Genomic DNA, 16,510 nt, shown 5'->3' with positions numbered 1-16,510 from the left:
ACACAAATGCACTTCCAGCTGATCTTTTAGGGGTATATTTTCAGACTCCCTATTTCTGACATAGTTTGTGCCTATAAAAACTGCACCCGTATTGTTGGTTTTTTTGCATGTGTGGGTAAGTCACATATTTGCTCCAACAGCCAGGTGCAGAGCTGTCCAAATGGGGGATTCCGCATCCTTGATAAGCAACAGGCACAAAGATAAGCAGTTGTGAAACTTCACCCACACAAAGAGGTGAAGCTGGGGCCAGGCTGAATCTTGGACCCCTAAGAGGTAGTAACTCACTTTATTTATTTAGTCTTTATATCAATTTAGACCTACTGGTAACTCTACCCCATGTTCTGGGCATAGGGTGACCAGGTGTCTGGTTTTCGACTGGAACACCCAGTCGAAAAGGGACCCTGGTGGGTGGGGTCAAAAGGGAAGGGGTGGGGCCTCGGGGAAGGGGCAGGGCTAGGGTGTTCATTTTCTGCCATTAGAAAGTTGGCAGCCCTATCTGGGCACTCTTGGCATCTGTGTAAAACTCCAATGTCAAGCTCCGTGTGACGCTGGAGTTGCCAAACATAAAGCAGCTGCAGCCACACCTCCTTTATCCTGCCCTACTGAGCACCATCCAGTCACCCCTCACAGGACTAGTACATTTGAACACGGCCCCCCTACCTCCCACCAGACTGAAACCTCCCTCAGTCCTACGCCGAGGCCGGCTCAGACAGATGGGCTTTGTGCCATGCCCGGGAGGTCAGCAGGTCCAGGCGATTTCAGAACTTGGAGGGTAAGAAGAACATGGCAATGGAAAGGAGGCTTTTTTATAATGAGAAGGATGTAGCTAGAGGTCTCTGCTGATGGCAGATGGGGCAGCATGGCTTTAACTGACAGTCCTCGTGGAAGCGCTTATTCCATTCTGCGCTAGGTCAGCCTCTCTTACCGCGGGGCAGGTGCTTCCCCAAATAAATTACAGTGACTTCTACTGTAGAAACAATCTCTGTGTTCAACAATTCAGAGCAGGAGGTGAGCACTCTCCTGCCTCCACCCTCATGAGGAGATAAGGTGAAAAAGAACACGCCGGTCTCTGTTGGGTGAGCAAAGAAGAGTCCTCCAGCCCCACCCTCCTGTGACAGATGAGGAACTGTTCAGGTTTTCTGGAGAGTCTCCGTACCAACGCCTTCGGCTGAGGCAGCTGGATTCCTATCTCAGGCTGGGTTAGTTCTTTGCCAAACTGGTTTTAATGTCCTTTCTCCCCTATTTCCCGCCAGCTACACAAAGCAGTGAAAGCACAGTCTACAAATGAAAGGAAAATCATGGCAAGTGAATTATGCCCTACATAGACTCCAGGACCCTCCTGAGCTCCAAGTCATGGCTGGTTTCCATGGATCAGATTAATTCCACTTAGGCATTTATCTAATTAACCCCTGTCTGGCCTTGTTTGCACTAGGCTCACTGGCGCACGTGCAGCTGGATAACGCAAAGCCCTGGATTGTATACAACACACACACATCCAACCAACTCTCTGGAGAATTGCTTCTATCTGAGCTCGCCACTTGTGCATGGTACATCTCAATCAGAAAGAGTAACAGGAGAGACAAATAGTTCATCCCACGGTGGATGCCATGAGCAGTAAAACTGTCAGCGGAGAGCGATCTCCCAGTTCCTGCAGCTAACTGCCTACCCAGCGTGGAGACAAAAAGCCGGTGTTGACAAGCACTTCTGTAATCGTTAAGAGACAAACTTCACAATTTCAAACCCAATGTCTGTGCCTGTCAGCGTGCAGTAACATAGCTCCTCTCTGCAACCCGGGCGTAGGGCTGCCACATTTATTCTTTTTGCTACAGTTGGTTGTTTTTGACAAGCGCAACTGTGCTTTACCTTGCTCCTGTCAAACATCAGGCACCAAACAAAAGCTCTCACCGTCACAGAAAATAGCAGAGTGTGGGTGTGGGTGTGGTGGGGGGTCAGGGGGGCCAGCCGTACCTTGCTGCATTAGCGCTCCCATTCCAAACCAGAAGCTGTTGAGCAGGGTGAAGTTATTCTCCACGATGTCTGATCCCGGGTTGCAGGGGTGAGCGTCGTACCACTCATACGGGCTGAACCTGTGGAAAGCAAGAGTGTGGTGTTTGGGAGGTTGCATGAGAAGGGCCCAATGGACCGGGAAAAGCAGAGCTGTTCCAGATGGAGCTGTTCCAGAGCGCCCGCTGACCCCTGACATTTCTCCATCGCTTAAACCCAGGGAGAAGCTTGGCCAAGAATTTCAAATGTGATTAGGGGTTTGGGGAACTTCAAGTTTTGGGAGCCCAACTTGAGACCCCTGATAAAGAGGCCTGCATTTCAGACGGTGGGTGCTCAGCATCAGGCCCCTTCACGGCGTCTCAGGCTGGGCCCCCAAAGTCACCGGCCCCTTTTGAAAAGCATGGCAGAGGACTTTCCAGTCATACACAGTCAGCAGAAGCATGAGGCTGATGGAATGGAATGAGGCACAAACACAGGAGCTCCTCTCGCACCTAGTATGAACAAAGGACTCTTCTGTGCCCACCGGGCAGATTCTGCAATAATTTCTCAGCATCATCTCATGCAAAGTGTAGTATTTCAGAGACGCTGGGGAGCTACTTCCCCCCGGAGCACAGGAGGATCTGTTTGTGTTTTAATTGCTGTTGGAAGAGGAGTATTTTGCAGAAACACAAGTCTCTTGCAGTGGGCACAACAGCACATTCGGTGGAACCCTGTACAGCCTCCCAGCAGAAGTAGGGAGCTCCTGCATCTCCCCCACTGGAGTTATCCCTTTCCCCCCTAGAATAACTTTGCTGTCAAGGCTTGCCTACGCTACTGAAATATGCCAGGCTAACCGCTACTGTTCCCCCTCAAGCACCCCTGGCACCCAAGCACAGACGTTCTCACGCTGCTTTGCAAGTTTGCTAACTGCCATTTGGAGAAGAATACGCTTCACCAGGGTTAAATACTGACTAATTCAGAACTCCTTTCGTGCCAGAGGGTGGTAGATGCAACTGTTGAACTAGCTGCTGACTCAGTGACCCACAATGCACCAGTGGCCTTGCAAAACCTCCCAGAATGCTCTGTGTCAGACAGATGTGCTAGGAACTGTGGGACAGGTACTTCAGGTAAGAGTATAAGGAAGGAATATGCAAGATGCTCCATTTCAGCACCTAGCAACCTGGGCAAGCATAACCCCTCTTCCCTGTCATGGGGGTAGCTCTGCCAAGACTTACTTGCAGCTGAGATGAGCTTAACACAGCAAATACCTGCTGAGCCGGGGAGGCTCTAGTGGGCTACTTAACAGAAGCATTGCCTCCAGACCCAACAAGTACCGCGGCTTGCAGCGTGGCTTCAGCAATGTGCAGACCCAGCGCAGCTGGTGAATGGAGGAGTCTGTTAATTGCACAGGTCTGTTCTCATGCCCAGCCCAGCAGTTTACAGACAAAATCAACAGCCTGTTGTAGTCGCCTCTCGGCACAGCTGAAAGCCCTGCCTGAGATGGATGGGTAAATACATCTTTTAACGGCGCTCACTCAACCAGGATCCTGAGGGGGCTCTCGTCAGGAGAGATGCTAATATTTTTAGAGCTGTTTATTCACATTTGCTAAGAGTCCCAAATTTTGCAGTGATTAAATTAAAGACATAATTGGCATAATTGCTTTTGAACCAGACATATTAATTATTATCAGCTCAGCTTCCTTTAGAAATCCCTGTAGTCCTGCCTCAAATCCTGCAGCCCCCCGTTTGTGTTAGGAGAGGTGTTTTAAAATAACTTGTAGGTCTCCACCAGATGTGGTGCTCTTTGGGGAGATGTCCCATTTAGTTTCATGGGGTTTCCTCAATCGGAGAGGGACAGATGTCTTTGGGGGGGTTGGGGAGAGGAGAATTCAGACTTTAGGCACTGAAAGGAACCTTATAACAGTGCTTTTGCAGAAAGTGGCACACCTTCACCTTTGCACATGTAGAACATTAAATATTAAAATTGGAAAATTAAAAACTAGACTGAACAAAGCACTAGAAAATACCCGGTAGGGAGCAATCCTGAATTTGCCGGGCTATAGACTAAATGGGGCATCACAGGACTTTGTACTTCACAAAATCTTGCAAATTAATTTTGAGTATATTTGTGCTGTGCGAGAAAACTGATAGATAAATCTGTCCATTCCTCCATGTTGGGGAATTATTTTTTCCCCGTTAATGACATTTATAGTTTTCATCAGAACATTTCTTCAGCATTTTTGGGTATTAAGTGAAATCTGGCAACTGAAAATGAATGATTTCCCCCGCCAACAAAAACCCTCCAAAGATCGATGAAAACGGAATGATTATGATTACTGGAACATTTGTCTGGTCAGAAATGCTGTGATGAAGAGCGTTGTCCATCTCTGTTCTCCATGTGCTTGTCAGTGCAGTATGTGAGTTCCTCTCCCGGATCACATCCTGCCCCGCATTTTCACTCAGGTGCACGACTGGCAGCAGCACTGGAGGCTTCCCCGGCTCTGCCCTACTAGGGTGTCTCAATCCCAACCTGCCAGAACCACCCTGGAGGGGACACATACGTCTCCATGACCCATTGAATCGTAGACATCTCTGCTAAGACTGCCCATAAAGGGACAAGTGGAAGACTCTAGTGACATGGACCCCAAATTACTTCACACACTGTTACTGAACTCTCAGTCACTGCCAGGTCCCACTTGAGAGGACCGGAGGATCTTGACTCTGGAAGTCTGTGTTCAGTTCCTGGCTCCGCCACAGACTGACTGTGTAACCTTGGGCAAGTTACTTCCTCTCTCTGTGCCTCAGTTTCTTATCTGTCAGATGGGGATAATATTCCATCCTTCCTCTCATTGTTTGCCTGGTCTGTTTAGACTGTGAGCTCGTTGGGGCAGGGGCTATCTCTTACCAGTGTTTGCACAGCACCCAGCACCCTGCTTTGGTTTGAGCACTACAGTATTACTAGTCTGTCTAGGTATTGATTGGTCTATCCCTTTCCCATCCCTCTGCTTTAAAAAAAAATTAGAAAGGAAGACAAAATTGTACTGAAATTAAAGTCGGCTTTAAATACTGCCCATTTCTTTAATGGCCTGGGCTGAAGTGTGCCAGGGCTTTACATTGAGAGTACATAAAATATAGTGAGCAAGCCAGACCCATTGACTGAAGCCAGAGTTGAAGAATTAGATAAAAACTTTCTCCGGCTGCCAACTGAAAGAATATAAAATGGAAGGGGAATTGGGAAGATCAAATGAGCCCAACAAGATAACACGCTGAAGGTCTCTGAGTGAGAACCTGGTAGTGCTGCTCAAATTACAGAGAAATATTCAGAAGACTGCAAAGCAGGGGAGTGACTTCAGTGCCTGAAAAGGCTCATGGGACCATTAAAGCAACAGAGGCATAATGAAGGCATGGAGGGGTTCATTCCTTCCCTCTTGTTGGAGCCATAATAAATGGGGGGCGCTAAGGATTCATGGGGGCAGGCTTTCCTCCCCCCTATGTGAGGACCAGGTTTCAAGTGAAATGGTTCATGAGAAAATACAATTATTTTTTGACAGGTTTCAGAGTAGCAGCCATGTTAGTTTGTATTCACAAGAAGAAAAGGAGTACTTGTGGCACCTTAGAGACTAACCAATTTATTTGAGCATAAGCTTTCGTGAGCTACAGCTCACTTCCTTTTTTGGTTTTTCTTTGCAGGAAGAGCGGGGAAGCATTTCAAAGAAGGCTCAAGTAGAAAGCAAGGATCTATCACAAAATACTTTGAGGCTAAATTGCATCTCTAGAGAAATCTCTCGTGGGTGGCATGGCCCTTGTTAGGATTAAAATATTTAAAAACCTCCATGCATGATCCCCTGATCAGTAGTAATTTGGGGATCACATCACTGAGAGCAACAGGTGATGATTAGAAGGGAACAGCCGGCTGCACTGCTGGCTTGGATCATTGTATAAGTGTCACCAGACAAATTACCACCATGAAGCTGTTCTGTATCTCAGCGTTTATGGCTCTTTGGGGATCAGGGTGGTTAGAGGCAGTGGCCCCATCAAGAAGCAGGAAAGACTGATTAAAAGTGATGATGGATCAAATACATCCTTTCCCTGCCTCTAAATAGTCCCCGAGTCGGTTTTAAGTGTCACTGACCTATGATGATAGCTTCGACAGAGGCCCCTGGTGCCTAGTCTGGGAGGCGCATGTCTTTGAATTACAGCTTGACTATTTGACTTTGTTTTTCTTCTGAGAATAGAACTTCCAGAGGCTTTGCGAGGGTCAAGAGCAGGCATTGTTTCCATTATGTCTGGAGACCATAAATAAACCCACCATTTTCCCCGTGATATCTCTCGCTCTCCATCTGCGTTCATTAAAGGATCATTCCTGTACAACTTTAATCACACTGGATGCTAGAAATTCCTTAAAAGGGCACTAGGGCAGAAGAAAATGGCAGAAGCAGAACCTATTAGTTAGAAAGAGGAGGAAAAAAGGAAACTGTATGTGCAAAGGTGGCTATAAATTATTGTACCCTGTGAGTAACCGGATAGGAAAAATGCTATATTACATTGCAGGCATCATGATGTGACTCAGGCATTGGCTTTGCTACAAATCTGTACATTTTATCAGTGCAAACTAAACCGAAGGAAGCTGTATGGAAAGCTAGGGAACAGCAAATGATAAATGACATGGAAGAAATTAATGTTAACTCATTTCAACACCTGGATTTGGGCCATGCAAAGTGGGACCAAACCTGCCACTTCACAATGGAGCCAGGCTTCAAACTTTTCTGGGGCTGAGACCCTCAGTCTGAGGAGATATGGACACTCTGACAGTGGACAGCCATTTCATTGGAGACTTCAAGAGTTGGCAGGCCGAGCTAAATGGAAGGAGTTCCCTCATCATTTTGACCCTGGATTTGCAGTGCACCGTGAAGTGCATCTGAGCATCCAGAGTGTTCCCTTTGGAATCATCAGGTAGAGTTTAAGAAGGAGCAAACTGCAGCTTGAATTGTGAATGTGTGTCGCTCCTGTAATCTCAGCAACCAGATCAGTGATATCAGTCAACGCCGAACAGAGACGTTACTGGAAATGAAGCAGCACTGATGGCCCTGTGCTAATTAATTCTGGTAATTAGGATCCTGATCCTTGCCATTCAGTGATACACTTTGTTATAACAATAACTCAGTAGGAGAAGATGGGGCGATAGGAATAATATTAACAGCGGCTGGGGCTCTTTCATGTGTGGGTTCAGTTCTCATGGCAACCCATTCCAGCCAGGAACCAGCCCCTGGATTGCTCCTGGGGGCTGTTTTAGCTCTTTCCAAAAGCAAAGCTATTTTTATGGGTTCCTGAGACAAAAAGGCACCCCAGCCATTTCCCCACTAATGGATAAACCACACCCACCTAGACCAGCAGCTTTCCAATCACCCAGCCCAATGTACACAGCCCTATTAGCACTCTGCAGCAACCCTACAATAACAAACCAGGGCACTCAGTCCCACCAGCACTCCAGAGCACCCGTTTATCCAAGGCAGCTAAGAAATGCCAGGTGGTAGCTGAACTTGGCGTAGGGCTGGGTAGCACTACAGGGGATTCTGCTCTCCCATCTGCTCATTCTGCAGGAGATGCCGCAGGTCGTTCGAGCCAAGACCTCCAGAAGAGGTTACTCTGCAATGGGGGGTTGCCCAGGGAACCAAAGGCAGTCGTCAAAGCTGTTCTTTTCTCCCATTTGTCAAAGAGGCAGAGAAAACAAGAGTTAACGCCGCTAGCCGCCTCCATTGCAGGAGCTTGGACTGCGTCACACACATGCTGTTACCATTTGACACCTCTTGCTCTCGGATTCATAGGGTCCTCTAGCCGACAGTGCCATACTGGGAAGGCAGGCCCGAGAGGCGCACGTGGCCTGCCCCAGCTCCCAAAGCAGAGCCCCAGAGAACACAGATCTTTGGAGTCCCCCTCCCGTGCTCCAGACACCAGCCCCAACAGATCAGAGCATTCTGAGCCTTTCCTATCTATACGTGTCGGAAAACCAGAGAGAAGCTGTGAGAGAACTCCCCGCTTTGGAGTGGAGGCACAAGTGCGTTTGTGTAGCAGACGCTGCAGCCCAAATCCCCCATCCGGAGGGTGAACAATTCCCCCTGTAGTGGCACGCCGGAACCAGTGCATGTCACTGGACAATGGAGATCTCAAAGCTTTATTCTGCATGGGACTCCTATCAGCCTTTGGAGAAGACAGTTGCTGAATGCATACGCCCCTGTGGATAACACAGAGGTTCTTCAGTGTGCATTTGGGTAGGCAACCCCATCCATTTTACAATACACCACTTGGCCCACTGCAAGGATCATTCTGAATTTCCTCTTTATAAAGGTCAACTCCCTAATTCCATTCCACCTGTGGGTGGAGCTGGCAGTTCATTTCCAGTTTCCTTTGTGCCTTTCATCACTGTCCATTGAAAAGATTTTTCTGTTTCAGGTTTAATCAATTGCCTTTTCAAATGCCTGGAAAGGAAAATCAGGATGAGCTTTAGGGATTTTTTGGTCCCCCCTGTGAAGAAAGAAATGTAAACTCGTAAATCTAAAAATGTATTAGAATTCTAATTCCAAACCACACAAGAAATCAAACACAGTCCTTATGTCAATAGAGTCCATCTAGCAATGTTCCGCATTGTTAGCAGAGACAGAGAGCAGAGATAATCTCTCTGTGAATGTGTTACTCATCACAGCGACTACTTCGCTCATCATAATTAGCCTGTGTTCATCTTTCCAGATGAACATCTCATTCCCTGCTAAGCGCCTGGGAGCTTCTCTCTCTGGCACTGCAGAAGTGCTAAGGAGCTGATCAGGAGGCCGGGATAGAGTTGCCACAGCAAAATTCTGCAGATCTCTAACACGTTCTTCCGTAGCTCTTCAGCCGTGCCACCTCGTGTGGTGAGGCTACCAGTTCCCCAAAGCTAAGGACTGAAATGCTTTGGTCTAATTAAAGTCTTTGGGCTCAGTGTTAGGGGTATATAGGTGAAAATTAATATCCTGTGATATACAGGAGGTCAGGCTAGATGATCTAATGGTCGCTTCTGGTCTTAAACTATGAAGCTATAAAAACAGTATTGGTAATTCAGCAGCTGGTGTTCTCTTCTCTGGCTCTGCCTCCGTAGCTCCCCTGCAGTTTCAATTAGATAGAGTATTGAATGGAAGATATTCCCGGAAGTGAATGACTGGTGTGTTGTGTTGCTATGTGCTATGTACAAGAATCCCTGTTGTACAAATGATATACAGGGATCCCCACCCTCCATGATTTGCAGCTACCTATGGGATGAAATTCACCAGCTATTTATGAATTTTCTAACAGGTGTTCGCTCATAACATCACCTTGGGATCTGGACCCAAATTTTTTGGCTGGGTCCATGTCTGCATTGTAAATTTCTTCAGTATTATTGAGGGTGGATGGCGTTATATAAACATACGGCAATTATCATTTGTGACCTCACGGGCAAGGTTTCCACGGAAGTCAACTGTGGCTCAACATGTGGAGTTAGCATGGGAGTAGAAGCCAGGAACTACTGAATCCTGATCCCACCCCTGCTACTTATTTGTTGTGCAACCTTGGACAGGTCTGGAAAATGGTTGGAAAATGGCATTAAATTTTCATGAAAAAAACGTGACTCTCCATCCCCACCAAAAAAGAAAAAAAAAATCTGAATTTCATTTTTTAAACCAGCTCTGCCTGTTGCCTCATCTGCAAAATGGGGATAATGTTTATGGATAATTATTACTCTTTGTTATTTGTATTGCAGTAGCTCTAGGAGTGTCAGTCAGGGACCAGCACCCCAATGTGCTAGATGCTGTACAAACAGACAGTCCCTTTCCTACAGAGCTATAGTTAGTGTCTGCAGAGTGCCGGGAAGCTGTAAAGGGTTAGACACACTCTAGGTCCTGTCACTTGCTAGAGATTCATTGTGAAGACTGGTAAGAAGAACAGGTCTCATTGTCAGAAAATAAACCTTTTACTTACGCTCCAAACACCCTGGGCCTAGTTACGTCTTTTGATGTCAGTGGAGTTACGCCTGATTGACACAAGGGTAAGAAGAATCAGCTGCTTCGCCAGCTCAGATGTTCTGGAGAGAACAAATATTCTGCCTGCTAAGCAGAGTTTACTTTGACAACTGCTCTACGTGTAATTAGGGTATTACATGCTAAACCCAGGTAATCATTTCTAAATGCTGCAGAGAACCCAGGAGGGCTGCAAACTGCAGCCATGCTGGAACATCGGGGTTAATGGATTCTGGATACTGTCGTTTGATAATTAATCTCTGCTTTGAATGTTTGATTGAAATGTCAGTGGATTAGAGGCAGGCTGCTCTTTTTGAAGGACACTTTAAGGAAAACACCATTCCACCCGTCCTAGGAAGCTATTGGGCACTGAGGCCTGCCCAGAGAGCTGGTGCAGTCCTGGGGGCTGGAGATTTCTCAAGGCACAAATGGCAGTGAGGTACCTAACTCACAATGGGAACTGGGCACTGAACTGCTGTTTGTGCCCATAGGCAGAGCCCGTCTCAGGCTGGTCTCTGGGACACAGATGGTCAGTGGCATGCAAAGGAAATGTAGCCCATCAGGATAATATTGAGAGCGCTTCTAGGTACTGGAAAAAACTCCACAGCAAACTCCAGCCACATGGCACCAGCCACAATGGAGCAGGCTGCTCTCCAAGCTCCCAATTTATGAGCTTTGAAATGATAAACAGCAAAGCATGGCCATAATAGCTCATTTATGTGCTGCATTTAGCACCCCTGAGGACCCCTTCAGACAACCAAAACAAGGCTGTCTCTGTGTCCCATAAATATGGATGAGTGGCATGCAAAATGGAAGCAAAGCCATTAGAAAATGGCTCAATTAAGGATACTAATCAAAAGGCGAGGGAGGGCCAATGGGGACTAGTGCCTCCAAGAGAGACCTTCCTGTTGCATGGAAGGCCCACAAGCTTATTTATGGCCCATTGTCCAATGGGAGGGACGCAGACACTTTGCCTGTGCATATTCTGAAGTGGCCCCAGACTGTGTATCTCATCAAACAAAGACTGTATGAAATTAATAATGCATGCAAATGTATGCAAATGCTGCTGCTTTTAAAGATAGGAATGTGTTTTAAACATGAAGATTAGCGGCATGTTAATTTTGTAAACAGACACATTGCCAGGTCCATAGCAACAGGCTTCCCAGTGTTTTGCTATACAGACGGTTTGGGGGATTACTTGCAGAGGGTTCAGCGAGAGAAGGTGAAAGCGATTGAAGCTATGGGGCGATCTGTGTCCCGAGAGAGTGGGACTGGTTAGAGGTGATATGAAAAAGGCAGCACAGAGAAGATAAATCAGGTGCTCCCACTACCCTTCATCACAACTAGGGCACAGTCAGTGAATGGAAAGGCAACAGGCTTTACAGTGACAAAAGCAAATACTTAAAAAACAAAAACGAAGAGTCCGGTGGCACCTTAAAGGCTAACAGATTTATTTGGGCAGAAGCTTTCGTGGGTAAAAAACCCACTTCTTCTTGCATCTTCATGCATATTTACCCAAATAAATCTGTTAGTCTTTAAAGCGCCACCGGGCTCCTCATTGTTTTTGTGCATACAGACTAACACGGCTACCCCGCTGACACTTAAAAAACAAACAAACAAACCCAAAACACATAATTGGCCTGGGGAACTCATTGCCACAGCACGTCATTGGGGCCAAGAGATTAATGTGATTCAAAAGAGGCTTGCACGTGAGAACACCCACAGCTGCTTTTAGTAGGGTAAAAAAAAAAAAAATCTCTGAAAGGCTATAAACCACTCTCTATGTCATAGCGGAGAGGGAGTAAAGGGGGTAGAAGGAACTTCTGCTATGGGCAGCTAACCCAGCATTTTAACTACAAAGTTTCCGGCACCTCCAAGCAGCTGGCACTGGCCAACTCTCGAGACAGGACACTGGGTTAAATGGGCTGATCCAGTCGGCCAGTTCCTGTGTTCCGGGGCTATTTCCATTGAGAAAAGCAGCAGCCACTGCTAGGGACCCTACAATAGCAAAGCGATCTGCACAGCATGATACCACTACTGAGAAATCCCCCAACGCTGACAGGGCATCTTACTGTATTATAGTAACAAACCATCGTGTCTATGGATGACTGACCCTACACTAACAAACCAGCGTATAGAGAAGCAATTATCAACCCTACAGTAACAAAGCCTGCTTATCTCAGTGAGTGATCTTACAGTAAATAAATAAACCCCATCCCCCAAACAGCAGACCTGATTATCATTTCACTCACAGAGTAAATCAGGAGTAAATCCATTGATTCAACTGGAGCTGCAATGGTGTGGAACCAATATAAGTGAGATCAGAATCAGGCCCTGTGAAGTAACCCAACCGTACAATAACAAACCATGTACACTGTCTGAATCGTGAGCAGCCCTGCAATAATGAAGGATGCTCAGCCTGGTGCTCCAGTTATCCCACAGCAAGGAAGAGGAAATAAACAGTGCATGCAGTCTGACAATCATGAGCAACCCGACAATAACAAACCAGCCTGTCTCTGTGCAATGGAGGAAATGTCATTGAATTAAGAGAAGAACGGGTTTAATTTGCAGGCTCTCGGGGGTGGTACACCAAGCAGCAAAATGATTCTGAACTCGGCAAAGGGCAGCACGCGTGATGTGCAATGGCAGTCTGGAGCCGTGGCATCGGAGCGCCCCTTACCTGGCTATGACAAACAGCACACAGCTGACCCCCAAGTAGGCGAGGAGAATGTACATCCAAATGTCAGCAGACAAGGGGTTGAGGAAGGAAAACACACTGGGATTGGTCCCGTTGGGCTTCCGGTACAGAATGCTGACCCCCAGTGTCATGAAAGGCTTGGAGAAGTCTATCGCTTTTTCCCGGACGTGGGTGATCGTGAGAGGAGCAACGGCCAGATCAGCTTTCTGTGCGGCAACGCAGAGGTGGAGAGAGAGAGAGAGAGAGAGAGAGAAGCCATTAGAAACCAAGGCATTTCCAGCCCCATCTAAGCACACTGCCTCCTCAGACCGGCCGCCCTCCTGGGAGCCTGAAGTCATGGTGCCCAGGGCAGGGGAGACGCCGACCGAATGCAGGGAGCAGCAGCAAGTGTTTGGTAAATTCACTCTGTTGTTTATTCCAACTTGGGGCAGGCCTGGCCTCACTCAAAGCAGAAACACACCAGCCCCTCCTCCTCTTCCCCCCCCCCCCCCCAACCTGAAGAAGAAAGACGATACCAGGATCTTTGGAAGCAGTTTGGGTCTCGCCTGGAGGCGTTTGGGCTAGCGCCACAGAAATCAGTTTATACCAACTGTGGATGGGGCCCAAGGGTTGCAGAATCAGGGAAGTACCAGAACTGAGCGGACGCGAAACATTGAGAGATTTGTTCTTCACGCTCTGATTCCGTTCGCCGTGAAACCCACCAGGGCCGGTCCACAGGGTCTCACGCCCACCCTGCTCAGTTACACAGCCAGGAGGTGGGGGGGATTCAGACAAAATACCAGCACTCAAAGCACAGTCAGCCGAAGGGCTCAAGGCTCAGGGCAGGACCAGGTTTGGCTGGTGACAAGGGGGGGGAGAGACGGAGGGGGCGGGGGAGGGAGATGGAAAAAAGCACCATAGACATAAGGGGAGATGCTCTTTCCCTCAGTTCATGTACACACTGGCCCTTAGTTTATTACTACTCATTTGTATTACAGTAGCACCTAGAGGACCTGACTGAAACCAGCGTGAGAGAGAGAGTCCTTGCCCCCAAGAGTATGCAATATAAACAGCCACAGATGGGAGGGGAAACTGAGGCACCGAGAGCCGCAGTGACTTGCCCAGGTTGTCACAGAAGGTCAGTGGCAGAGGCAGGAATAGAGCCCAGGTCTCCCCACCCCCAGCCCAGGGCCCTCCCCACCAGACCACACAGCCCCTCTGTTAGGGTCACTTGGGTTCGTAGCACATGTTGCCTGGAGACTAGAACCTAAAGCTTACTAGCTGAACAACAAACCAACCCCGGGCAGGCTCCTTCTCCCAGGGGCATGATCCTGTACGGTGCTGAGCACCTTCCAATCCCACTGCAGTTGCCATGCTGAACTGGGCCCAAACCACAAGCCAAATTTTAATCTTGGCCCCTCAGGGCAGATCAACTCCAGGATTTTCCTCTTCCTTTGCGTGAGGGATCTGTCAGGAGTACGCAGCTGCTGGAGCAAGTGGCGAAATCTTCCCCCCATGCACCTTTTCACCCGGGGAGCCTGGCCTGCCCTCTGGGTGTGTGTCCGTCCATCCGTTACCTACATCTGTTCTGGTTCTCACACCAGTGCCCAGGGAGGCCACACAGTAATCATCAATAATAATTGCCATAGCCAGAGGATCCTTCTGATGCCCTCAGGGCATCTGGGTCTTGCAATGCCCAGCACTTGGCGTGGCAAGCAGCTCATTCAGAGAGAGATATTTGTGATGCCACTTCAACTTATTATGCTTCTATTAATCTCAACAAGGCCACGGGGAACTCCTTCCTTTTAATTATTCAATTTATCCCTGCGCTCCCTCCCTGGTTCCTGCTTCTTTCTTCAGTCCCTTTGTTTTCCCCTGATGATGTTGAGAACCACCGTCTTTAGGGAAGGTCTAGGCTCCCATTAATATGGCACGGGGGTGGGGTACTGCTGCTTAGAAGCCCCAGTGATCCTGGTTGCAGCTCTTACTAAACAGCTACTGTCTTCCTCCTCGCTGGGTGTAAGCAGGGCTATGATGCTCACAGGATGGCTTGTTATAACTTCTCTGAGCCTGCAAAGTGTGTGGGGGCGGACATGGGGGCAGGGATGGGGCAGCACCACTTATGCTGGTGACCCATGAGTTTTCAGGCCTCCTAGGGAGTCTAGCTGGGGCTGAGATGCTTCCCCAGAAGGTATCTGTACCCTGATCTGCGCTCAGGGCCTGGGTCAAAGTCCGCTGAAGTCAATGAGATTCCTTCTATCAACAATGGGGTTTGCATCAGGCATCCAGATCCCAGGGCTTGGACCATATGTTAACCATGCAGATCCCAGGGGGCAGGCAGAAGGTGAGGTGGGCAGGTGTTGTAATTATAAATACCTTCCATGGATAAAAAGAAATGCAGTTGGATGGTGCAGAACCTACTTAATGCATTGGGCCAGGGTCTGGATGAGGTGACACTGGGATAAATTCATTACCTTCAAGGAAGTGGCTTCAGATGTATGCCAGCGTATCGGCAGGCAGAATTTGGTCCACCTTGTTTAATAATTATAGTCTGTAATTTTACCGCATAGCTCTTCTGTTGATCCTAGGTATATAAATACTGTGCTTACCAGCAGGAGATGTTCTGTTCTGAGGGGTTTTGACCCAGCTGTTATCTGCCCAGGAATGAGTTTGCATTTTTAATCGACTTAATTATAGATCCAGAGACAGTGTATTTTAAAATGTCCTAATCGGTGGCTGTGACCTTGCCTCCTGCAGCAACACTTACCAATCAGAGATTTCAGCGTGCTGCAAATGCCATCCTACATAGAAGGCATATTTTTTGGCCTTCATTTCAATGTTGCTTCAAGTACAGAATGTCACAGAGGGAGGCCAACCCAGAAATTAAGTAGCAGGAAGTAATATTCTAGCAGCATGAGGTAGAGTGTTCATTTTCTTTCCCCACAGTCGACTTCATGATGAAACTTGATAGGTTCTCTGTGGAAACCCCAGAGAGTCAAAGAAGTAACAGATCTCTAGGACACTGGTGGGAGTGTCTCAGTGGTGAGTGTGAATAAAGGATGGGACATTTTGTACTATGCCTTTGTTCCTCACATCTCATGTCTTACTGCAAACACCCCCAGTGAAACTCAGATCACATGGCCTAGTATGTACTTGGGATCATCTCTCTTTTGCTGGCTTTCTGCACAGAGGGAATTTCACTCTACTAAGTCATGTGGGTACTTATAGTTTCAATGATTGGACAGGCTGGTTTGGCAAAGCCCTAACCTTCTCTATGGGTCTGTTTGGGGTAGCATGTGTTGTTCCTTGTATGTGCGTTTAGAGTTCAAGCAGGCACATTTAAAACAAATATAAATGAATACAGTTACGCCAGCTGGCTGAATGGCAGCTAGGGAATGGCAAATCAGTTCAAATCAAATACAAACCAGCCCTGAAGCTCAAACCAAACTGAAAAGGAAGCTTTGTCCAGGGCTCAGAGCAGTCCCCTTTTGATTTATTTTTGGTGCTGTCCACCTCACTCTTTCCTGGTTTTTGACTTGAAGCAGAAATATCAAGATGCCACATAAAAGACCATTCTTGCAATATCTCCAGCTTGTCTTAGGCTGCAAGCTTTGTGGGCAGGGTCCCTCTCTATATGTTTGTACAGCACTTAATATAATGGGGCTCCAGAAGGCCTCTAGGCACTACTGTCATACAAATAATGGTAATAAACAATGGGAAGAGAGATTTTCAGAAGTACCTAAGGGGTTCGGGAGCACAAATTGCACTGAATAATAATCTAACTCAGGGATCGGCAACCTTTGGCACACGGCCCCTCAGGGAAATC

At 47.6% G+C, this 16,510-nt stretch overlaps 1 protein-coding gene across 3 annotated transcripts in view; it reads right to left on the bottom strand.

Moving 5' to 3' along the window:
* The window catches only part of GRIK3 (glutamate ionotropic receptor kainate type subunit 3), a 229,752-nt gene that overhangs the window by 22,132 nt on the left and 191,110 nt on the right, over window positions 1-16,510 (bottom strand). For all 3 annotated transcript variants that reach the window (XM_073317613.1, XM_073317615.1, XM_073317616.1), the window contains 2 exons: window positions 12,688-12,911; window positions 1,969-2,087 (listed from right to left, as the gene is read on the bottom strand). In XM_073317613.1, coding sequence (XP_073173714.1) covers window positions 1,969-2,087; window positions 12,688-12,911 — 343 coding nt within the window. The remainder of the gene's footprint in view (window positions 1-1,968; window positions 2,088-12,687; window positions 12,912-16,510) is intronic.

The sequence above is a fragment of the Lepidochelys kempii genome, chromosome 19 (genome assembly GCF_965140265.1).
Source record: "Lepidochelys kempii isolate rLepKem1 chromosome 19, rLepKem1.hap2, whole genome shotgun sequence".
NCBI lineage: Eukaryota > Metazoa > Chordata > Testudines > Cheloniidae > Lepidochelys > Lepidochelys kempii.
The sequence above is the reverse complement of the archived record's forward strand: the minus strand, read 5'-3'. Positions and strand labels throughout refer to the sequence as shown.